Consider the following 26,098-nt stretch of genomic DNA (forward strand, 5'->3'; position numbering starts at 1 on the left):
TCAGTTTTAAATGGCGGCTCCTTATTCTGAGACTATACCCCCTGGTTTTAGTGTCCCCTATAAGTGAAAATATCCTCTGCATCCACCTTTCGAGCCCCCTCATTATCTTACATGTTTCGATAAGATCACCTCTCATTCTTCTGAACTCCACTGAGTATAGACCTAACCTACTCAACCTATCTTCAAAAGTCAACCCTCTCATCTCCGGAATCAACCTAGTGAACGTTCTCTGAACAGCCTCCAATGCAAGTTTATCCTTCCTTAAATACAGGACCAAAACTGTATGCAGTACTCTAGGTGTGGCCTCACCAATACCCTGTACAGTTGTAGCAGGACTTCTCTGCATTTATACTCCATCCCCCTTGCAATAAAGGCCAACATTCTATTTGCCTTCCTGATTACTTACTGTATCTGCATACTAACTTTTTGTGTTTCATGCACAAGGACCCCTAGGTCCCTCTGTACTGTGGCTCTTTGCAATTTTTCTCCATTTAAATTATAATTTGCTTTTCCATTTTTTTTCTGCCAAAGTGGATAACCTCACATTTTTCCACATTATACTCCATCTGCCAAATTTTTGCCCACTCACTTAGCCTGTCTATATCCCTTTGCAGATTTCTTGTGTCCTCCTCACAACTTGCTTTCCCACCCATCCTTGTATCATCAGTACATTTGGCTACATTACACTCAGCCCTTTCTTCCAAGTCATTAATATAGATTGTAAATAGTTGAGGCTCCAGCACTGATCCTGCGGCAGTTAGTTATAGTTTGCGAACCGGAAAATGACCCATTTATCCCAACTCTCTGTTTTCTGTTAGTTAGCCAATCCTCTATCCATGCTAATATATTACTCCCAACCCCTTGTGCAATAACCTTTTATATGGCATCTTATCGAATGCCTTCTGGAAATCCAAATACACCACATCCACTGGTTCCCCCTTATTCACCCTGCTCGTTGTATCCTCAAAGAATTCCAGCAAATTTGTCAAACATGATTTCCCTTTCATAAAACCATGTTGACTCTGCTTGATTGAATCATGCTTTTCCAAATGTCCTGCTACTGCTTACTTAATAATGGACTCTAGCATTTTCCCAAGACAGATGTTAGGCTAACTGGTCTATAGTTTCCTGCTTTCTGTGTGCCTCCTTTTTTAAATAGGGGCGTTACATTTGCGGTTTTCCAATCCGCTGGGACCTCCCTAGAATCCAGAGAAGATTACAAACAATGCATCCACTATCTCTGCAGCCATTTCTTTTAAGACCCTAGGATACAAGCCATCAGGTCCAGGGGACTTGTCCGCCTTTAGTCCCATTATTTTACCTAGTACTACTACTTTAGTGATAGTGATTATATTAAGTTCCTCCCTTCCTATAGCCCCTTGATTATCCACTATTGGGATGTTTTTAGTGTCTTCTACCATGAAGATCAGTATAAAATATTTGTTCAAAGTCTCTGCCATTTCCCTGTTCCTCATTATTAGTTCCCTAGTCTAATGGACCATCATTTACTTTAGCCACTCTTTTCCTTTTTATGTACCTGTAGAAACTCTTACTATCTGTTTTTATATTTTGTGCTAGTTTGCTTTCATAATCTATCTTCCCTCTCTTTATTTTTTTAGTCGTTCTTTGCTGGCTTTTAAAAGTTTCCCAATCCTCTGGCCTCCCACTCGTCTTGGCCACTTTGTATGCCCTTGTTTTCAATTTCATACCATCCCTTATTTCTTTAGTTAGCCACGGATGGTTATCTCTTCTCTTGCAGTCTTTCCTTCTCATTGGTATATATTTTTGTTGAGAGTTATGAAATATCTCCTTAAATGTCTGCCACTGATCATCAACCATTCCATATTTTAATCTATTTTCCCAGTCCACTTTAGCCAACTCTGCCTTCATACTTTTGTTTAAGTCTCCTTTGTTTAAGCTTAGGTCACTGGTTTGAGATCCAACTTTCTTACCCTCCAACTGAATTTGAAATTCAACCATGTTATGGTCACTCATTCCCAGAGGATCCTTTACTGGGAGATCGTTTATTAATCCTGTCTCATTACACAGTACCAGATCTAAGATAGCCTGCTCCCTGGTTGGTTCCACAATGTACTGTTCAAAGAAACTATCCCAGATACAGTCTATGAACTCTTCCTCAAGGCTACCCTGGCCAATTTGCTTTGTCCAATCAATATGAAGGTTAAAATCGCCCATGATTATTGCCATTCCTTTTTTCTTCACAAGCCTCCATTATTTCTTGATTTATACTCCGTCCAACAGTGTAGCTACTGTTAGGGGGCCTATAGACTACGCACACTAGCGACTTTTCCCCCTTATTATTCCTTATCTCCACCCAAACTGTTTCAACATCTTGATCCTTTGAGCTAGTATCGTTTCTCAATAATGTACTGATCTCATCCTTTATTAACAGAGCTACCCCATCTTCTTTACCTTTCTATCTGTCCTTCCGAATTATCAAATACCCCTGAATATTTAGTTCCCAGCCTTGGTCACTTTGCAACCATGTCTCTGTAATGGCTTCCTGTGACGCTCTGATTTTCATCTCCCACAGTGCTACCCTGCTCTATTGCCTTCTCCTTATTCTTTGACTTTTTAAATTTCCGCTCACCTGAATCCTCCTCCCCACCTTTCCCCCCCACCCCCCCCCCGCAACTAATTTGTTTAAAGCCCTCTCCACAGCCCTAGTTATTCGATTCGCTAGGAATGTAGTCCCAGCATGGTCCCAACGGAACAGTTCTCTCTTACCCCAGTACTGATGCCAGTGTCCCACGAACTGAAATACACCAGTCTTTGAGCCACGTGTTTAACTCTCTGATCTTCTTTACCCTATGCAAATTGCTCGTGGCTCAGGTAGTAATCCAGAGATTATTACCTTTGTGGTTCTGCTTTTTAACTTGGCCCCTAGCTGCTCATAATCCCTCAGTAGAACCTCATAATCAGAACTGTAAATGAGACCTTCAAGTCTGAATGGATAGATTACGCAATGCCTGTTTGTGATTGTGCTTTCTATAGAATGCATAAAGATACTGTGAGTCTGAACACTGTCCTTTCATGCCTAAAATCACAGCAGAGAAATGTTCTTTGGCTGATGATCCTGGATGAAATGACATTTGCAGTTTCACGTTTGAGTGAATGAGTATTTGGACTAGTTTCCATTTGCATGCTAGTTTTGGCTTGTTTATTGCAGCGGCCCGGCCCAGAAATCAGCATAGTCCCGGCCTGCACAACCATCAGAAGGCCGGGGCCATTAGAGGGAGCAGCGTGTGGCGGCCTGGCCGGAAATCGGCGCAGTCCCGGCCTGCAAGACCATCAGCAAGCTTGGGGCCATTAGAGGGAGCAGGGAGAAATATGCGGCGGCATGCTGCTGCAGGAGGGCGATGGCTGACTGCGGACAGGTACAGCAGGAGAGGGGAGGTCGGGACGAAGGAGCGGCAAGAGCTTATGATCGGGGCCCAGGGGAGGCGTGAGTTCAGAGCCCAGAAGAGACAAGCGCCCAGGGGTAGCATAGGCCAACCCACACTGCAACATGTGTACGCAGTAAGTCAGTGCAGCAGAGCTGGTCTCCAGTCGTCTTGGTTAATCCTTGCCACTGGACCAAGACCAAGCTCTGTCAAGCCCGTGTGGTGACTGGGGTGCAGGCGTCTTTCACCCTTCAAGATTTAGTTTGGGATCCGGAATATCATTGAAACACCTGTGAACTTATCCGTTTTCGGCATGGAAGCAAGTCACCCTGCCAATGATGAGGAGGAGGATGATGATGTTTATTGTTTTAGAATAAAGTGCCAGTTTGATTCAGGTTGGAAGTACTGTTGCCTCTGAGTCAGATGGTTGTGGGTTCCAGTTCCACTTCAGACCATTATCTGTACTTCAGTACTGTGCAGAGGAACTGCCACATTCAAACATTGGCCCAAAGCTTGCAGTCCTGAAGATGGCGAACTGACTGTAACTTGAGGATTTAGCACACGCACAGCCTCACGCAGAAATCCTAAAGTTGCAGCCTGTCATTTACTGCTCTTGCACAGGCTGCACTGTGGAACCTCTTCCCCGAGCCGATAAGCAGTGCAATCACTGACCTGATGAAACCTTCCCCTTTCCTGAACAAATATCACTGTAGGAAACATCATAAAAAGAAGTGTAACTAGGGTTTTTTAATGGGTAATAACAACTGATAAACAACTGTTCTGCTCCTACAAAACTAATTTTACTTGGGATATATGGTACAGAAACAAGCCATTCGGCCTAACCAGTCCATGAGGGTGAATTTTGTATGGTGGAATGTCAAATTTCTCCATTTAGTTTTTTAAAAAATTATTAGATTTTAAAATTAGTCTAAAAAAAACTAATTTTTAAAAAGTTTTAAAAGTTTATTCATGATATTTCAACTGTACCTTAACACAATGTGTATGTTGCAATCTTTATTTCACTTCCTGTAAATTAAAAAAAATTGTTAGTGCTTTCTATTTCCTGGTTCCCTGTCTGTGAAAATTCTGCAATGTATTGACTGCTCAGGCAGTTTGTTGAAGTCACAGCAGCTCACACTACTATATTAATTTCAACTGCACATCGGAAAAGCCGAATTTCTCACCACTGTGATTGTGAGATCTTTATGGGAAGCTTATTTCGGGGCCAGCATTTGCTTCGCCACTGACCGCAAATTACGGACTAGAATGTTAAACTGAGACTTGACTGTTTAGGTGGACATTCAGTGACCAATGGCACTATTGAATGAAGAGTGGAAAATTCTACTGATCTACTGGCCAAACATCTTCCCTCAACCAACACAATCAAAATAATTCAACTGGTCATTGATTTCATTGTTTGTGGTATCTTTATGTGTGCAAATTGGTTGTCATATTTGCCTACATAGCACAAATCTAAATAATGCTTTGTACGTGAAGCATTTTGTTACCTTTTACTGTTCTTATTCCTATGCAGAAACAGTGTCTTATGAATTGTCTACAAAATGAAGAAGTGGTTTGAAGTTTAGCTCAGCTCATGCAATAATAGTGCTTCACCTATGTCATGTATCTTACATTATTATATATAACTGTATCCCAACATGCTATACATGACTGTAATAAGATATGACCTGTAACCACCAGCATACCTTACCACCAGGGGTGCACTTGCAAGAGACAGGTATATAAGGACAGGTCTCGGGCAAGTGCAGCATTCCAGAGCTGTGAAATAAAAGTGCAGGTCCAGAGTGACCTTGACTTCACTACATGCCTCATGTGAATCTGTACTGAGGGGACAGGACTTTACAGTGGCGACAGGTTACGGGATTACAGAATCCACAGAATGGCGAACAACGGATCAGATGAAAAGTACAATGCGGGAGACAATTGGGAGGACTTTATAGAAAGGCTCCAGCAAAGCTTTGTAACCAAAGACTGGTTAGGCGACGAAACGGCAGACAAGAGAAGAGCCCATCTCTTGACCAGCTGTGGCTCGAAAACATACGCCTTAATGAAGGATCTGTTGGCACCCGAGAAACCAGCAAGCAAGTCGTTTAAAGAATTGAGCACACTGGTAAGAGACCACCTGAAGCTAGCGAGCAGCCTACACATGGCCAGACACAGGTTCTACAACTACAGACGCTGTGTGGGCCAGAGCATACCCGTCTTCGTGGCGGAACTTCGGAGGTTGGTTAGTTTATGTGAATTCTCCGATGAACTGAGGAGAGAAATGCTGAGAGACTTTTTCATTGAAGGAATAGGCCACGCAGGCATATTCCGGAAGCTCATAGAGACCAAGAACCTGACCTTAGAGGCAGCAGCACTGGTTGCACAGACATTCTTGGTAGGGGAAGAAGAGACGAGGTTAATTTACAATGCAGGTACGACAACTAACGAAATATTGGAACAAGAAGTTCACAGCGCTAAACAAGCTGCTACCCCCACACACAGACAAAACTGGGAGAACAGGTTCTCGACAGCAGGCAGAAGCCATCAAGGGCCACAGGAACGGCCGTTCACACCTCATCAACCTACAATTGGGAACTCTTTGAACAATGGAACAGGTCTGTGCTGGAGGTGTGAGGGTGGGCACTCGGCAAGGGGATGTCGATTTCAGCAGGCTGTTTGCAGAAATTGTGAATATACAGGGCATTTGGCCAGCATGTGCAAAAAACAGCAGCTCGGCTGGTATATGAATCGGATGGGTTGGAAAGCGGACCAGAAGATGGTGGGGACAGTACCCGGAACACCGGTGTACAGCGAGTCAACACGATCAATGGCCGCTGCTCCGACAACAGGACGCCTCCTATAATGATGAGGGTCCTACTCAACGGGATATCTGTCAACATGGAGCTGGATACGGAAGCGAGTCGATCTCTCATGGGGGCTCAACAATTTGAACAACTGTGGCCTCATAAAAGAGACAGACCAAAACTCACAAGGGTCAACACCAAACTAAGGACCTATACCAAAGAAATCGTACCAGTCCTCGGCAGCGCCATGCCCTCTGTCACACACAAAGGGACAGTGAATCGACTTCCCTTGTGGATTGTAACCGAAGACCCCCCAGCACTGCTGGGGAGAAGCTGGCTGGCAAAACTAAACTGGAAATGGGATGATGTCCATGTCATGTCATTAGAGGAACGGACCTCCTGCTCAACAGTTATAAAGCGATTTGAACATCTCTTTCAAAGGTGTGGGCACTTTCAAAGGGGCCAAAGTCAAAATTTACATCACACAGGATGCTAGACCGGTCCATCACAAGGCCAGAGCTGTACCCTATGTGATGAGGGAAAAGATTGAACACGAACTAGACAGGTTTCTGCGGGAAGGCATTATATCACCTGTGGAATTTAGTGACTGGGCAAGTCCCATCGTCCCAGTCATGAAGCCTGATGGATCCGTACGAATCTGTGGGGACTACAAATCTACCATAAACAGAGTCTCCCTACAGGACCAGTACCCGCTGCCCAGAGCGGAGGACTTATTTGCCACATTGGCTGGAGGTAAACTTTTCTCAAAATTAGACCTCACATCTGCGTATATGACGCAAGAATTGACCGAGGAATCCAAGCTACTCACCACCATCAACACACATCGAGGCCTTTTCATGTACATTCGATGCCCATTCGGCATCAGTTCGGCAGCTGCCATATTCCAGCGCAACATGGAGAGTCTGCTCAAGTCCATACACAGGTATATAAGGACAGGTCTCAGGCAAGTGCAGCATTCCAGAGCTGTGAAATAAAGGTGCAGGTCCAGAGTGACCTTAACTTCACTTCACTACATGCCTCGTGTGAATCTGTACTGAGGGGACAGGACTTTACAACCTATAGGGCCCAAGTTTCCACATGATTCGCGCCTGATTTTTAGGAGCAACTGGTGGAGAACGGACTATTTTAGAAATCGCAATTCTCCACATTTTTTTTTCTGCAGTTCTAGTCAGGTAGAACAGTTCTAGTTTAGAACAGAATTTTTTCTTCAAAAGGGGGTGTGTCCGGCCACTGACGCCTGATTTGAAAGTTTCCACAGTGAAAATGTACTCCAAACTAAAGTAGAATGGAGCAAGTGAAGATTTTTGTAGAACTGAAAAAACCTGTTCTACAAATTAGGCGTCCAGAACGAGGTGGGGGAAGGGAAGGGAACTCATTAAATTCGACAATAAATCCTTATTTATACTTCTACAAATATTATACAAATAAATCCAACCTGAATAAACATTTATAAGCCAAGAAAAGATTAAATAAACCATCTTCCTACCTGTGTGAAAGTGCTTCAGCAGGGAGAATTCTGTAACCGTTCGTGCCGCTGAGCGGGAGGGGGGGAAGAAAGCCGTTCGTGTCGCTGAGCGGGAGGGGGGGGGAGGGAGGAGAAGAGAGAGAGAGAGAGAGAGAGGAGAGGGGGAGAGAGGGGGAGGGAGGGAAAGAGAGAGGGGGAGGGAGGGAAAGAGAGAGGAGGAGGGGGGAGGGAGGGAGAGAGAGAGGAGGGGGAGGGAGGGAGAGAGAGGAGGAGGGGGGGGAGGGAGGGAGAGAGAGAGGGGAGGAGGGGGAGGGAGAGAGGGGAGGAGGGGGAGGGAGAGGGGAGGAGGGGGAGGGAGAGAGGGGAGGAGGGGGAGGGAGAGAGAGAGAGAGAGAGAGGGGAGGAGGGGGAGGGAGAGAGAGAGAGGGGAGGAGGGGGAGGGAGAGAGAGAGAGAGAGAGGGGGGAGGAGGGGGAGGGAGAGAGGGGAGGAGGAGGGGGAGGGAGAGAGAGAGGGGGGAGGAAGGGAGAGAGAGGGGAGGGAGGGGGAGGGAGAGAGAGGGATGAAGAGGGGGAGGGGGGGGAGGGAGGGGGAGGGGAGGGGAGGGAGAGAGAGAGAGAGAGAGAGAGGGGGGGAGAGAGAGAGAGGGGGGGAGAGAGAGAGAGAGGGGGGGGAGAGAGAGAGAGGGGTGGAGAGAGAGAGAGAGAGGGGGGGGAGGGGAAGGGAGAGGTCAGGTCGGATCGGATCCAGTCCGGGAGTCGGGTCCAGTGGGGGGGAGGGGTCGGGTCAGGGAACAGGAGCGCAGGTCGGGTCAGTCGGGGGTGGGGGGGGGGGGAGCGGATGTCGGGTCTCGGGTCGGGTGGGGGGGGGGGGTAGGCGGGTGTCTGGTCGGCGGGGAGCGGGTGGCGGGTCGGGTCTGGTCGGCGGGTGGGGGGGAGAAGAGCGGGTGTCGGGTCGGCGGGGAGCGGGTGGCGGGTCGGGTCTGGTCGGCGGGTGGGGGGGAGAAGAGCGGGTGTCGGGTCGGGTCTGGTCGGCGGAGGGGGGGGGGGGAGCAGGTGAGCGGGTGTCGGGTCTGGTCCGGGGGCGGGGAGCAGGAGCTGGCCGTGGGAGGAGCCTTATCCACGCAGCCCCAGTGAGGCCATTCAGCCAGGGCTAGGGGCTGCGTGCTTCGGGCCCCTCCCACACAGTTCGGCGCCTGGAGCTACTGCACTTGCGTGCCGACTGTAGCGTGCATGTGCAGAGGTCCCGGCACTGTTTTCAGCGCCGGGACCTGGCTCCGCCTCCCCCCCCTGCTTGTGCTGGCTGCGCCGAGGGCCAGAGGACCTGTAAGTAGGTGGAGAATACCGAGGATTTTTTTAGGCGTCGTTTTAGGCTCGGAGGGGCGCCCGTTTTTTTTCTTGTGGAAACTTGGGCCCATAGTGTTGCAAGATCAGCAAGAGCGATTATGTTTACCCATAAGAAATAGGAGTCGGCCATTTGGCCCCTCGAGCTTGCTCCGTCATTCAGTAAGGTCATGGCTGATCTGATCTTGGCCTCAACTCCACTTCCCTGCGTGCTCCCCATAACCCTTGACTCCCTTATCGTTCAGACAACTGTCTATCTTCACCTTAAATATATCCACAGCTAGATTCCACCATGAGGGGAAACATCCTCTCTGTTTCTACCCTGTCAAGTCCCCTCAGAATCTTGTACGTTTCAATAAGATCACCTCTCATTCTTCTAAACTCCAATGAGTATAGGCCCAACTTGCTCAACCTTTCTTCCATAAGACAACCCCATCATCTCAGGAATCAACCTAGTGAACCTTCTCTGAACTGCCTCCAATGCAAGTATATTCCTCCTTAAATAAGGAGACCTAAACTGTACGCAGTACTCCAGGTGTGGCCTCACCAATACCCTGTACAGTGGTAGCAGGACTCCCCCACTTTTATACTCTACCCCCCCACTTTTATACTCTACCCCCCCTTATAATAAAGGCCAACATTCCATTTGCCTTCCTAATAACTTGCTGTACCGGCACGCTAACTTTTTATGTTTCATGTACAAGGACCCCCAGATCCCTCGGTACCGCAGCATTTTGTAATCTCTCTCCATTTAACTATTAATTCGCTTTTTTATTTTCCCTACCAAGATGGATAACCTCGCATTTTCCCACATTATACTCCATCTGCCAAGTTTTTGTCCACTCACTTAGCCTGTCTATATCCCTTTGCAGATTCTTTGCTTCCTCCTCACAACTTGCTTTCCCACCCATCTTTGTATCATCAGCAAATTTGGCTACATTACACTCGGTCCCTTCATCCAAGTCATTAATATAGATTGTAAATAGTTGAGGCCCCAGCACTGATTCTGTGGCACCCCACTAGTTACATTTTGCCAACCTGAAAATGACACATTTATCCCGACTCTTTTTTTCTGTTAGTTAGCCAATCCTCAATCCATGCTGATATATTACCCCCAATCCCGTGAGCTCTTATCTTGTGTAGTAACCTTTTATGTGGCACCTTATCGAATGCCTTCTGGAAATCCAAATACACACCATCTACTGGTTCCCCTTTATCCATCCTGCTTGTTACATCCTCAAAGAACTATATGGGTGGTTTGATCTTTATGGATATTAGATTATGATTAAAGAAGATAATCAAAATTGTTTGAGCGAGAAAATACATGTGGGTGACCTCCGTGTTGAAGTCAGCATTCCAAGCAACGAGCAACCAATGGGAAATGAATGGACAGTCCCACTCGACCAGATATTTGGCAATATTGATATTTTAATAAGTTGTTCGGCATGCTCCCAGGTTCTTGGCATCTGCCTATTGTCCCATCTATCGTGTTTTCCCTCATTTCTCAATACAGTGCCCATTGCAACATTTGTTTTAGAAGACCAAGCAACACATTTTTAAAAATGGGCAAATTTTTACTATGCAATTCATATTTCTTACTTGACTTAATAAGCTTGCTTGCAGCATACTCACCTCACTGGTGAGTCAAGTCTGTACTTGAGCCTCTTCAAGGATAAGCTCATCAGAAAACACACCACAGAATGCCTGTCTTAATCCAACTTTTCTTCTGTTCTGGGATTCGTGCAGGCTGAAGTCAACTTGTTGAGTTACAAAGGCACATTCAGAGCACTTACACTGTTGATGAAAACCTTCAGTTTATACCTGCAAAAGTACTAATACGGATGCAATATACACCTGTCTGCCTAAAACGTTCAGGAGAGATTAACTGAGATATGTTGGAGATACAAGGAGGATAAAAGTTTTTATCCTCCGCTTGGCAGAGTAACAGCCTGGGATGCAAAGCAACAGCCTGTTTGGTAGGATTCCTGATTGTAAATAGTTATTCTGCATAACTGGAAGAATCAAATTGATACCTGCACTTGCGGTCTGGGCTGCTGACATGCGAGATGTTATGAAGTTAGAAAATTGCCTTTCAATTGAAGGCTTTCCAAATATGTGATTTGTTGCATTGTGAAGCAGTTAGAGAAAATCATTGATGCAGAACAGCACAGTGAGAAACTTTTAGCGGATTCCAGAGCTTAAGTGGGCTATTGCCCAACAGTACTGTGGGAGTACCTTTACCACACGGACTGCAGCTCACCGCCACCTTCTCGAGGGCAATAAGCAATAAATGTCGTCCTTGGTAGCGACGCCCACCTCCCAAGAATGGATTTTTTAAATGGGACATGTGAACTGGGGAGGGTAAAGAGATCTACCAGCGTATTATTTTGTGTTTACTGTAGACAATGCTCGGTATCTGGTCACATTTAGATCAGTGGAAGTAATATGGATTGGTTTGGGAATTTTACTCTTGTGTTGCAAATAAGCAAATTGGCATCTGGAAGGTTCAAGCTATTACAGAAACAGGTCTCAATCGTGGGCTGTTTCAGAGACAGCCAGAGTCCTACTCGTATAATGTGTTACGTGAACATCCTTCCCAAATTCCTACTGCTGATTTGCTCTCTCCTGTCCAGAAGAATATCCTCCCTCTCTCTCCCTCCCCTGCACTTGTTGGCACTAGTCCTTGTGGTGCCAGTCTACTGAAGTGAAACATAAATTGCAAGAGCCTGGGAGCATGCAGAACAACTGATTAAATAATCAATATTGCCATATATCTGATCGAGTGGGACTGTCCATGCCAAATCCATTTATAGCATCAGAGCAAAATCTTAACGCAACATCATTTGTGGAAATAGAAGTTATGAATGATTACTGTAATAGTATCGGAATATAGCATGTTCTGTTATGTATATAGTATTGTCGATTCAAATTTATTCAAAAGATTTACATGAACGAAAAGCCTCTTGTTTGGAGCTTTTCTTTTGTTTAAAATAGTCTGCACTAAAGCAATCTTCAGGAAAGTAAATGATCAAGGCGGCCTGGTTTAAAGGTCCATGCTCACCAGCCCCCCCACCCCATAAACATATACATGCTGGTGTTAACCTCTTAGTTGTTAAGACTGACTCACTGCAGATTGAACCCTATGAAAAAGAGCTCGAGATGATGTAATCTAGAATTACTAATTGTGAAAAAAAACAGGCTTGTTTATCTGACATCATGTATTTATCAAGTCAGCGTGACTCATGGGTATAAAAAGCAAAATTTCAAAGTCACTGCAGCTGATTTGAGAACAGCTGTTCCTCTGAAGTTCTATGAACTTGCATCACAAGTGAGGAATGCTGTTGTTGCATGCTGTAACTGAAATGGAGAATGTAACATGATGAGCTCCACTTTGAGAGAAACTACCTGATCTTAGTAGCATTCACGTTTTTAATACACAAAGCATTTTACTTTCGGCCCTGAGCAATATACTTCAGGCTTGACACTTCAGTGCAGTACTGAGGGAGTGCTGCACCGTTGGAAGGGCTGTCTTTCGGATGATGCATTAAACCCAAAGCCATGTCTGTCCTCTCAGGTGGACGTAAAATATCCCATGACACTATTCAAAGAGTAGTAGGGGAGTTCACCTGATATTTATCCCTTAACCAACACCTACAACCGATTATCTGGCCATTATCACATTGCGAGTAAATTGGCTGCTGCATTCCCTACATTATAATAGTGACTACACTTTAAAAATATTTTGTAAAGTGCTTTGGGACATCCCGAGATTGTGAAAGGTGCTATGGAAATACAAATCCTTTCCCTTTACAGTGTGAATTTACATTACATTACAAATTTAAAATTGCTACAAAGTGGTTTCAGCTTCACACCAATGATACACTCGTGGAATATGGGTGATAACCAAGCTGCCTGCGAAGCAAAGCAAGACCCTCTCCTCCAGGGAGTCTTGCTCTGCTTCACTCTCTCATCAAGTAGGACACTGACTTGCGATTTGGGCTGTATTAAGTCTAAAGTGAAATCACATTGAACCAATACTGCAATTGTAAATGCGCACTTTGTCAGATGTATTAAGATTATAGCCCTAGAGTAACACTGAAGTACTGATAGCTGCAGGTCTGTCACTGGTGGTGGGGTGAATTATTCAGAGTGCTGGAGAGGTTTTAGTATTTCACATTTTCTGCTCATGCTCAAAGATCCAGTTCGTGGCAGAAAAAAATCCATAAGATTGCCAAGGATCCTGTTGAGCCAGATCTGGCGCATTGTCTCCTCAGCCGCACCCCCTACCCCCTGCCCCCCCCCAGCACACAATCCATTCGTGCACACTGCCACAGTTGCAGAAGAAGGACTTCCTGCTCGTCCGATCGGATCGAAACACTATGGGAGATGACCCAGTTTGAAAGTGGCATTAATTCTCCAAGAAAATAAAGCGAGAAATTCTTTGAAATATGGTCTTGGTTGCTAGAGAGCAGTTGGCCAGCACATGGACAACAACAAGTATCTGGAGTGTGTTAAACTCGCATGAATCGGGTAGCTACCACAGCTCTGGCACAATATAATGAGAAAACACATGCTAACACTACTGCTTCTCCCTGTAATCAGTCTTCGACTGCTCAAAATCCCAGCCACTCGGTGCGTACATTGTACACTAAGACTGTAACACATCAACTTGCTGTAAGCAAAAATAAATTGCAAGACTTTTCTTTGGATATAAACTATTGAAATGTGTTGACATGAATCTATTCTCCCCCCCCATTAGTGTATTGGTACCAGTAAGTACTAACTTGTATTTATATAGTTCTTTCCTGCATTTTGGAATGTGTGTTGTATACTCTTTCTGAAGGTTTTACATATATTTAGAAAGCATGATGGCCACCTCTAGTGGTAGAAGAACCTGTACTGCATATCCCTTTTTAAAAAATGGCTTGGAAGTATTGTTGGTCTTTTGGTGAGTTTTCAGGCAGACTTCATTCCTAGGGCAGGTTTTGTCAAAAAACACAAATATGGTGCTTTATGGAAAGATCCATTCCATTGTGAATTTTTGTGATTTTTTTTTAACTAGCTGTTATTTTTGATATCCCAATTTTTTAGTGTTTAAGGCTGTTACTCTGCTCCCTCATATGTTCTGCTGGTGAACTTCATGTTCTGCTGATATAGCCATCTTATCTTAGTATGTGGACAAAGCAGTCAAAAACTTTTAAGGGATTTGTATCATTTCAGAGCCATTTTTGTGAGGCCTTCTCCCCACCGAGTTGTATGTATGGACTTATTCTGAGCACACCGTCACGTATAGTTTTTACGTGCTGACTGGCCTCCTCTTGTCCCGATATTACACAACAGAAAAGACTGCCACAGTCAGCCCCCTCCCCCGCCTCGGGCGGCCACCGACCTCTCCTCCACCTCAGGCCGACTGCCGCCGCCTCCCCCCTCCCCTTCCCTCCCCTACCTATGTAGGCCCAGGCGTTTCCGAACTCGGGATGTCGGACAGATGTTCCAAAGTCCGGAAATGCACGAACCTGGGCTCGGGCGTTTCCGGATTCGGGATGTCATAAAGAGGTTCTAAAGTCCGGAAATACACAGAATTAGGAGCGGCCTTGATCCCAAGGCTTCCGGATTCTCGACGCTGTACCTGTACTGAATGATGTCCATGTTTATGAACGGTACCTGGAAAGTCTAACTGGTTGTATTCTTCCAACTCTCTGGGATTTGTTTTTAATAAGCTCATGTCAGCCCCATTTCTTCTGATGCTAAAACTTTTACATTCACGACATACTGTGCTCTTATTTTATCACACTTTGTTTGTGAAATTTGTGCCTCAGTCGTAGTTTCAGCTTGTCTTGTTTAATTGTTGGATAGAGCAGATGGCACCTCTTATTTACGACCTTAACCTTTGCTTGAGTTTTGTTTGCGTTTGGAAATTATGAAAACAAAAATCTCCCCTTGTCACGACCTGCTGCTACAAAATGGAATTTCTGCTTTGTCGCTACCTAGAGCTTTAACATTCTATACAGATGGAACAAAAACATTTGACACTGCAGACAGTTATTTATTTTGTAAACTTTATGTAAACCTTATCACTCGGCAGAGATGAGCGTGTTGATCGTGGTATTATCTAATGTTTCCTTGATGGTGAGAAACCAGGGAAAGTGAGAACCCATTATATGAGGAAGGCTTCTCTCAACACTATCTGAAAGGCAGCTACTTAGATTAACATACATACTTGTACACAGCAATTGTTCTGATTTGAGATTCCAAGGCAATATTTTGATGCTGTTTTGCTCCAATCTGACCTTTTTCAAGTGAGACGTTAAACCGAGGCTCCGTCTGCCCCCTCAGGTGGACGTAAAATATCCCGCAGCACTATTTGAAGAAGAGATGGGGAGTTTTCCCCATGTCTTGACCAATATTTATCCCTTAACTTATATCACGGGAAACAGATTGGTCATTATCTCATTGCTTTTTGTGAGACCTTGCTGAGTATATTGGTTGCCATGTTTCCGACATTACAACAGGCTCTACACTTCAAAAAGTACTTAATTGGCTGTTAAGCGCTTCGGGACATCACAAGCTCATAAATGGTGCTATATCAGTGTAAGTCAGTCTTTCTTTTTTTTTTCTTGCTTGCTTGCTTTTTGTCTTGCATTTCTTGCTTTCGGTCTTAATGTTTAGGACATAGAATTTCTCCCTCTCATGTTATCACTATAATATTCATTTGTGTGTGTGTGTGTGTGTGTGTGTGGAAATACTCTAATTGCTTCAAGTAGATGCTGGTTGCTGCAGCAAAGCTCTGTTTTTGCATTAGCTGCAACCATCATTCTGATGAGGTTCTCTCAGGTGGACGTAAAAGATCTCATGATATTATTTTGAAGAAGAGCAGGGGAGTTCTCCCTGGTCTCCCGGCCAATATTTATCGCTCAATCAAAATCACTAAAACAGATTATCTGATCATTGTCACATTGTTGTTTGTGGGAGCTTGCTGTGTGAAAATTGGCTGCCGTGTTTCCTACATTATTACACTTCAGTAGTACTTCATTGGCTATAAAGCACTTTGGGACGTCCCGAGGTCATGAAAGGCACTGTATAAGTGCAAGTCTTTTTGTAATTTCCTTCTCTCTACGGTTAAGTTACTGAACCATGCTTTATATTTATTCACTGGTCTATTGGGAAAGCCCAGATTTTTTTTTCGAATTTGAAATGGTATCTACACATCCTCTGAAGATAGATGAGAATCACCTCTCATAACTGAAGGGCATGAAATATATTTGAAAGTATATTCTTCACATTCTTCATATCAATGAATTCTTTGATGACGATGCAGCATGGTTATGCTACTAGCCAAGAAACCTTTCATAGTTCGCTGGACACTTTGTCACTAATTCAGGTGTGCTAAGTTATTGGGTTTGTCAACATTGGCAAATGGACCTCCCTGCTGAGCCACAGGTAAGTGCACAAGCCATAAAGTCCAAGAGGATTCTAGGTTTGATCTGTGGCCTGAGCTGATTTAGCTGATCTCAACCAGGACAGTAGTAGGAGCTCTACAAATTAGACTCTGTCGTTGGGCTAGGAAAGGGAAAATTGGACAGGGTTCTCACTCCTCATTGCTACCCAGTGACTTTGCTGAAAATGCTGGTATTGACGCTAGGTGGTCAGGTTTTGATGTGATTTCCTTCCTCGCTCTTTCCTCACTCTGCCTCCCATAGTCAATTAGTCGACCAACACTCACTTCCAATCCTGTGAAGAATGGCCATGAGTGAGGTACCAGGATGTTGGGGCCAGCTACAGAACTGTATCTCGGCAGGAAATAGGTGGCAAAATAAGACAATTGGAATTAAAAACAGCAACGGGGTAAAAGCAAAATTCTAAAAAAATTGACAAAATGATCTACATTTACTTTCTGGAGGTAAATATAGGTGAAGGAGATGGTGTTTGAAGAAGTGTAAAGCAGATGTGAAGAGATTGAACGATTAAGCAGTTAAGGGCTTTTCTCATGCATAAGAATAACTCAAGCTAAATCATTACGGCATATTTTATGGACGCGTTTATTTGTAACAGAAAAATACTCGGATTGGGTCTACCCTAATCACATGAACTGATTGGTCCCATTGGAGAATAAGACACGCCCTCTGAAATGTGTAATTAGAACAGCCCTGCTTAGGTAATCTGACTTTGCAAAGTGTAATTCGAACCATTCTGACTGCCGACACCAGACAGGAGAGAGCTCACTTGCACAGGTTAAGACCTCCGCACCCACCCCCCCCCCACCCCCAGCCCAAGTTCCTGCCTCCATCCCAGCCCAAGTTCCTGATTTCCCACACCCCCATCCCCGCCCGAGTTCCTGATCTTTCCCCCACAGCCCCAGTTCCTACCCCATCCCCCGCCCGAGTTCCTGATCTCCCCCCGCCCGAGTTCCGGCCCCCCACCGCCTGCCCGCGCCCCCCCCCCCCCCCCACACGCACACAGCCCAAGTTGCTGCCTCATCCCAAGTTCCTGGTGCCCCCTGCCAAGCCCAGTTCCCGACCCGTTCCCGCCTGACTCCCAGATTCCCCCCCATCCCCGCCTGACTCCCAGATCCTCCCATTCCCATCCGACTCCCTGATCCCCGCCCGACTCCCTAATTTCCCCCCCCATCCCCGCCCGAGTTCCAGATCTCGCCCCCATCCCCACCCCCAAGCCGAAGTTACTGCCCCAGTCCAAGTTCCTGATTTCCCCCACCCTCCCCCCCCAAGCCCAAGTTCCTGATCTCTTTCTCCCCCCCCCCCCTCCAGCCCAAGTGCCTGATTCGCCGCACCCCAGCCCAAGTTCCTTATCTCTTCCCCCCCCCACCCCCCTCCCCCCCGCCACCAGCCTAAGTTTCTGATTTCCTCACCCTCCCCAGCCTCTTTCCTGATTTCCCCCTCCAGCCCTAGTTCCTGACTTTCCCCCCCAGCCCCATTCCTGACTCCCCCACCCCCCGGACCCGTTCTTGATTTCCCCCCCCCCCCCCGATTCTCTCTTCCCCCCCCCCCCCCCCAGCACCGTTCCTGATTCTCCCCCAGCCCCGTTCCTGATCTCTTCTCCCCCCCCCCCCCACAGCCCAAGTTCCCAATCTCTCCCTGTTTCCCCTCTCACTCCGACCCCCATCCCAAGTACCTGCCTATTGGGGTAAAAAGAAGACGTCTCTTCCTCAAGGTGGACTCCCTGATATAAGGAATCGACACCTGCCCTCTCTCGTATAGCGACCACGGCATCACTCAGATTAAACCTGGGTTCAGCCGATTTTTTTTTTTTTATTCAAGCATGCTCGGGAAGGTTCCGATGAACACTTCTCCGATCAGAGGTTTTACAATTACAATTATACAGTTTTTCGTGGTGTGCGACCCTCCTACACAACCACCGATTGGCCTACTGCTCAGACTGGCTCTGAGTGGTTCTCCCCCACCTGTCGATCTCCTATCACAGGTCACCCTTCTGGAATGTGTTACAGAAACATAGAAAATAGGTGCAGGAGGCGGCCATTCGGCCCTTCGAGCCTGCACCACCATTCAATAAGATCGTGGCTGATCATTTACCTCAGTACCCCTTTCCTACTTTCTCTCCATACCACTTGATCCCTTTAGCCGTAAGGGCCATATCTAACTCCCTCTTGAATATATCTAACGAACTGGCATCAAAAACTCTGCGGTAGAGAACTCCACAGGTTAACAATTCTCTGAGTGAAGAAGTTTCTCCTCATCTCAGCCCTAAATGGCCTACCCCTTATCCTAAGACTATGTCCCTTGGTTCTGGACATCCCCAACATCGGGAACATTCTTCCTGCATCTAACCTGTCCAGTCCCGTCAGAATCTTATACGTTTCTATGAGATCCCCTCTCATCCTTCTAAATTCCAGCAAATACAGGCCCAGTCGATCCAGTCTCTCCTCATATGCCAGTCCTGCCATCCCAGGAATCAGTCTGGTGAACCTTCGCTGCACTCCCTCAATAGCAAGAACGTCCTTCCTCAGATTAGGAGACCAAAACTGAACACAATATTCCAGATGAGGCCTCACCAAGGACCTGTACAACTGCAGTAAGACCTCCCTGCTCCTATACTCAAATCCACTAGTTATGAAGGCCAACATGCCATTTGCCGCCTTCACCGCCTGCTGTACCTACATGCCAACTTTCAATGACTGATGTACCATGATGTACCATCTCATTGCACCTCCCCTTTTCCTAATCTGCCATTCAGATATTCTGCCTTCATGTTTTTGCCACCAAAATGGATAACCTCACATTTATCCCCATTATACTGCAATCTGCCATGCATTTGCCCACTCACCTAACCTGTCCAAGTCACCCTGCAGCCTCTTAGCATCCTCCTCACAGCTCACATCGCCACCCAGCTTACTGTCACCTGCAAATTTGGAGATATTACACTCAATTCCTTCATCTAAATCATTGATGTATATTGTAAATAGCTGGGGTCCCAGCACTGAGCCCTGCGGCACCCCACTAGTCACTGCCTGCCATTCTGAAAAGGACCCGTTTATTCCCACTCTTTGCTTCCTGTCTGCCAACGAGTTCTCTATCCATGTCAATACATTACCCCCAATACCATGTGCTTTAATTTTGCACACCAATCTCTTGTGTGGGACCTTGTCAAAAGCCTTTTGAAAGTCCAAATACACCACATCCACTGGTTCTCCCCTGTCACTCTACTAGTTACATCCTCAAAAAATTCCAGAAGATTTGTCAAGCATGATTTCCCTTTCATAAATCCATGCTGACTTGGACCGATCCTGTCACTGCTTTCCAAATGCGCTGCTATTTCATCTTTAATAATTGATTCCAACATTTTCCCCACTACTGATGTCAGGCTAACCGGTCTATAATTCCCCGTTTTCTCTCTCCTTTTTTATTCAATTTGCCTCAGTTTCTCATGACTTGTTGATTAACTTTGTTTTCTAGGGTGGTGCCTCCTTATCCCTCTCCCAAGAACTCTAGTCAAAATTACAGTCAATACTATCCTGTTCCCATGCTGCTATAATCTATGTTCCAAACATTTGTGTCCTTGTTCTGCACTGAATATGTACGCTTCCATGAGTCTGTTATGAGGTTAATCCAACGGATGGTTCATTAACCATTAGGCATTGCTGCTTCCCTCTTCTTAACCCACTAAGTGAGTGTATAAGCGTGCTTTACATGCAGAAACGACTTTTACATAATCGATCTATATTACAATCCCTACCGTAAGACAGAGGAACTCCTGATTCCTCAGAACATCCTAATACCTTTTAATTTGGACCATTTTACGTGTCAGATCAATTCATTACCTTCAGTATCCCCTTTCGTGATCATCGGTCTGTCTCCACTCTAGTGACTTTTTTATCTCCTTACACTGCCCCATCCCAAGTTTCTGATTTCCCACCCCCCCAGCCCAAGCACCTGCACCATCCCAGCTAGAGTTCCTGACCTCCTTTCCCCCTCAGCCCGAATTCCTGCCCCATCTCCGCCTGAGTTCCTGATCTCCTCCCCACCCCCAGCCCAGGTTCCCGCCCCATCCCAGCTCAGGTTCCAGCCCGAGTTCCTTTTTCCCCCCACCCCCTCCCCCAGCCCAAGTTCCTGATCTCCTCTAGCCCAAGTTACTGCCCCAGTTTCACTATCTATCTCTCTCTCTCTCTCTCTCTCTCTCTCTCTCTCTCTCTCTCTCTCTCTCTCTCTCTCTCTCTCTCTCTCTCTATCCCGCTCCCCAGTCTCTCTCTCTCGCTCTCTCTTTTCTCCCCCCCCCCCACCTCCTCAGTCTCTCTCTCTTTCCCCCCCCCACCTCCCCAGTCTCTCTCTCGCTCTCTCTCTCTCCCGCTCTCTCTCACTCTCTCTCCCGCTCTCTCTCTCTCTCTCTCCCGCTCTCTCTCTCTCTCTCTCTCCCGCTCTCTCTCTCTCTCCCCGCTCTCTCTCTCTCTCCCGCTCTCTCTCTCTCTCCCGCTCTCTCTCTCTCTCTCCCGCTCTCTCTCTCTCCCGCTCTCTTTCTCTCTCTCCCGCTCTCTCTCTCTCTCTCTCTCTCCCGCTCTCTCTCTCGCTCCCGCTCTCTCTCTCTCTCTCCCGCTCTCTCTCTCTCTCTCCCGCTCTCTCTCTCTCCCGGCTCTCGCTCTCTCCCCCGCTCCCCAGTCTCTGTCTCTCTCTCTCTCCCGCTCCCCAGCCCCCCTCTCTCTCTCGCTCTCTCTCTCTCTCTCTCTCTCTCTCTCTCTCTCTCTTTCTTTTTCTTTCTCTCTCTCTCTCTCTCTCTCTCTCTCTCTCTCTCGCCCTTTCCCCCGCTCCCCAGTGTCTCTCTCCAGCCTCTCTCTCTCTCTCTCTCTCTCTCTCTCTCTCTCTCTCTCTCTCTCCCTCTCCCTCTCCCTCTCTTCTCCCCCCCCCGCTCTCTCTCTCTCTCTCTCTCTCTCTCTCTCTCTCTCTCTCTCTCTCTCTCTCCCGCTCCCCAGTCTCTCTCTCTCTCTCTCTCTCTCTCTCTCTCTCTCTCTCTCTCTCTCTCTCTCTCTCTCTCTCTCTCTCTCTCTCTCTCCCTCCCTCTCCCTCTCTCTCTCTCTCTCTCTCTTCCTCCCTCTCCCTCTCCCTCTCTCTCCCCCTGTGTCTCTCTCGCGCTCTCTCTCTCTCCCCCAGTCCCTCTCTCTCTCCCACCCCCCCAGTCTCCCTCTCGCTCTCCGCCCCCCCCAGTCTCTCAGTACCTCCGATTTTTTTTTCTCTCCTACAAAAGGCCGTGAAAATGTTCGTGTAGATAATCACAGCGATATTTTAGACAAACGTCTAAATCAGCAAAGCAACATGGTCGGCAGCACCTCCCGGCTCAATACAGGCCCCACTTCCGGTTTGAGTCTGCGCATTTGTGGGATGGAGGTAGATGGCTGCGAATTTCAGGGCGGGTTGTGTGCATGCATAGCACGTCGAGGGCGGAGTCCAGGGTGCGCATGCGCAAAAGGACACACAAAAACTGTTGCAAATAATCACTCCGTTATTTCAGCTGAAGATTTAAACAATCTCAACAATGCCATTGCGGCCAAAGCAGTTGAAATGCTGCAATATTAGCGAGGGTGATTACCAGTCATAATTCATTGATTCTTACTCCATGCAACTGTACTTCCCACGTGTGAAGTTTATCGGGTATTCAGCAAGTCACATTCTCTCCCAATTGGGTTTCCAGCAATATGAGCTGCCTTTTAAGTAACCAGTGTGCTTTTCCTTCCCTTTTCAGAGTGTTTTCAAGAGAGCGAGCATCTGAAGGAGAGTCTGAAGTGCTGTCTTCTTCATCTCTTTGGGGCTATTGTTGCAGGAGGACAGGTGAGACAAGGGTGGAAACAAGGCACATTGCAAAAATGAGTTGATTTCACTATTAGACACCAATAATTTGGCTCAAATATATATGAAAGAAACAAGAGGACAAAACAAAAATACTGTGGATGCTTGATATTTGAAATATAAACAGAAAATGCTTGAAATACTCAGCAGGTCAGGCAGCATCTGTGGAGAGAGAAACCGATTTAACGTTTCAGGTTGACGACCTTTCATCCAAACTGGAAGCTCGAGCTCCATGGATGACAAAAGATACAGAGATTAAAATGAGACATTTTTCATAACCCTCTTTTTTCTGTAAGGTTCATAATACAGTAGAGAACCAAGCTGAATATAGAAAGTACAGAGGTGAACTGAAGAAAGAAATGAGGGGCAAAGAGAGAATGAAAATAGATTAATGGCTAACAAAAGGAAACCCCAAAGTATTTTATGAACATATAAATAATAAAAGGGTAGTCAAAGGAAGGGTGGGCCAATTAGGGACCATAAGGATAAGGAGGCAGCGGGCATGACTGAGGTACTAAATGAATAGCTAGAGACGAGGATGCTGCCAATGTACCTAGGAACATAAGAAATGGGAGTAGGCCATTTGGCCCCTCGAGCCTGCTCCGCCATTCAATAAGGTCATTGCTGATCTGATCTTAGCCTCAACTCCACTTCCCTGCCCGCTCCCCATAACCCTTGACTCCCTTATCGTTCAAAAATCTGTCTATCTCCACCTTAAATATATTCAATGACCCAGCCTCCACGGCTCTCTGGGGTAAGGAATTCCAAAGATTCACAACCCTCTGAGAGAAGAAATTCCTCCTCGTTTCAGTTTTAAATGGGCGACCCCCATATTCTGAAACTATGCCCCCTAGTTCTAGATTCACCCACGATGGGAAACATCTTCTCTGCATCCACCCTGTCAAGCCCCTTCAGAATCTTATACGTTTTAATAAGATCCCCTCTCATTCTTCTAAACTCCAATGAGTATAGGCCCAACCTGCTCAACCTTTCTTCATAAGGCAACCTCTTCATCTCCGGAATTAATGTCGTGAACCTTCTTTGAACTGCCACCATGCAAGTATATCCCTCCTTAAATAAGGAGATCAGAACTGTACACAGTACTCCAGGTGTGGTTTCACCAATGCCCTGTACAGTTGTAGCAGGACTTCCAACTTTTATACTCTATCCCCCCTGCAATAAAGGCCAATATTCCATTTGACTTCCTAATTACTTGCTATACCTGCATGCTAACTTTTTGTGTTTCATGTACAAGGACTCCCAGATCCTTCTGTACCGCAGCATTTTGTAATCTCTCCCCATTTAAATAATTTGCTTTTTTATTTTTCCTACCAAAGTGGATAACCTCACATTTTCCCATATTATACTCCATCTGCCAGATTTTTTTCCCACTCACTTAGCCTATCTATATCCCTTTGTAGATTCTTTGCGTCCTCCTCACGACTTGCTTTACCACCTATCTTTGTATCATCAGCAAATTTGGCTACATGACTCTCAGTCCCTTCATGCAAGTCATTAATATAGATTGTAAATAGTTGAGGTCCCAGCATTGATCCCTATGGCACCCTACTAGTTACAGTTTGCCAACTTCAAAATGACCCATTTATCCCAACATTTTTTCTGTTAGTTAGCCAATCCTCTATCCATGTTAATATATTACCCTCAACCCCGTGAGCTCTTATCTTGTGCAGTAACCTTTTATGAGGCATCTTATCAAATGCCTTCTGGAAATCCAAATACACAACATCTACTGGTTCCCCTTTAACCACCCTGCTCATTACCTCCTCAAAGAACTCCAACAAATTTGTCAAACATGATTTCCCTTTCATAAAACTCTCTTGACTCTGCTTGACTGTATTATGATTTTCTAAATGTCCTGCTACTACTTCCTTAATAATGGACTTCAGCATTTTCCCAATGACTGATGTTAGGCTAACTGGTCTATAGTTACCTGCTTTCTGTCTCCCTCCTTTCTTAAATAGGGGTGTTACATTTGCGGTTTTCCAATCCACTGGGACCTCTCCAGAATCCAGGGAATTTTGGTAGATTGCAACCAATGCATCCACTATCTCTGCAGCCACCTTTTTTAAGACCCTAGATGCAGGCCATCAGGTCCAGAGGACCTGTCTATCTTTAGTCCCATTAGTTTGCCTACTACTTTTTCTCTTGTGATAGTGATTGTTTTAAGTTCTCCCTTCCCAATAACCCCTTGATTATCAATTATTGGAATGCTTTTAGTGTCTTCTACCATGAAAATCGATACAAAATATTTGCTCAATGTAACAATAGAGGAGGAGTTAGTAGCGATATTAGATAGGATAAAAAAAGAGGAGCTACTTAAAAGGTTGGCAGTCCTCAAAGTAGAAAAGTCACCTGGTCCAGATGGGATGCATACTAGGTTATTGAGGGAAGTAAGGGTTGAAATTGCTTCGGTTCTGGTCACGATCTTCCAATGCCGTAGATGTAATTTATCTAGATTTTCAAAGGGCCTTCGATAAGGTACGCCATCATTGACTGATGACCAAGGTCAGGGAATGTGGCATCGGGGACAAGTAGCAGAGTGGATAGCGAACTGGCTTCAAGACAGAAAGCAGAGAGTAGGGGTAAAGGGTAGCTATACACAGTGACAGAAGGTGGATAGTGGTGTTCCACAAGGATCAGTGCTGGGAGCACTGTTGTTCGCAATGTATATTAACGATTTAGACTTTGGAATCGAACATAATTTCTAAATTTGCAGATGACACCAAATTGTCAATACGGAGGACTGCAACAAATTACAGGAAGACATTAATAAACTTGCAGAATGGGCATATAAATTTGCAACTGAAATTCAGTGCAGATAAATGTGAGGTATTGCATTTTGGTAGGAAGAATAGGGAGGTCACTGATTACTTGGAGTGTGCGAGTCTAGATGGGGTAGAGGAACAAAGGGATCTTGGGAGTACAAATACACAAAACACAAAGTAGTGACACAGGTCAACAAGGCCATAAAAAACACAAACCAGGCACTAGGGTTTATTTCTAGAGGGATAGCATTGAAAAGTAGTGAAGTTATGCTAAACTTGTATCGAACCTTGATTAGACCATGCTTGGAGTACTGCGTACAATTCTGGTCGCCATATTCTATAAAAAGGACATAGAGGCACTGGAGAGAATGCAGAGAAGATTTATAAGGATGATTCCAGAAATGCGAGGGGATACATATCAGGAAAGGATGAACAGGCTGGGTCTCTCTTCGCTTGATGAAAGAAGGCTGAGCGGTGACCTAATTGAGGTCTTTGAAATTACAAAAGGTGCTGATAGAGTGAGTGCTTCCACTCGTGAGGAAGAGCATAACTAGAGGTCATCAATATAAAGATAGTCACCAAGAAATCAAATAGAGAATTCAGAAGAAACTTCTTTACCCAGTTAGTGGTGAGAATGTGGAACTCTCTACCATGGGGAGTGGTTAAAGCGAATAGTATAGATGCATTTAAGGGGAGGCTAGATATCAGGGAGAAAGAAATAGAGGGTTATGCTGATAGTTAGACAAGAAAAGACGGGAGGAGGCTCGAGTGGAACATAACCACTGGCATTGACTCATTGGGCCAAATGGCCTGTTTCTGTGCTGTATAACCTATGTATTCCTATGTACTTATTAATAATTTTGATTTGGGTATACAGGCATAATTTCAAAGTTTGCAGATGACACGAAACTTGGAAATATAGTAAATAGTGAGGATAGTAATAGACTTCTGGAGGACATACAG

The 26,098-nt window shown here is 45.7% G+C and overlaps 1 protein-coding gene across 6 annotated transcripts in view; it reads left to right on the forward strand.

Moving 5' to 3' along the window:
* Nucleotides 1-26,098, forward strand: part of nbeal1 (neurobeachin-like 1) — a 503,417-nt gene that overhangs the window by 165,143 nt on the left and 312,176 nt on the right. For all 6 annotated transcript variants that reach the window (XR_011592710.1, XM_070876167.1, XM_070876168.1 and 3 more), the window contains exon 7: nt 22,246-22,331. Coding sequence is in view for 5 of the 6 variants with exons in the window: in XM_070876167.1 (XP_070732268.1) it covers nt 22,246-22,331 (86 nt within the window). In the remaining variant the exon portion in view is untranslated. The remainder of the gene's footprint in view (nt 1-22,245; nt 22,332-26,098) is intronic.

This window comes from Pristiophorus japonicus, chromosome 3, assembly GCF_044704955.1.
Source record: "Pristiophorus japonicus isolate sPriJap1 chromosome 3, sPriJap1.hap1, whole genome shotgun sequence".
Classification (NCBI taxonomy): domain Eukaryota; kingdom Metazoa; phylum Chordata; class Chondrichthyes; family Pristiophoridae; genus Pristiophorus; species Pristiophorus japonicus.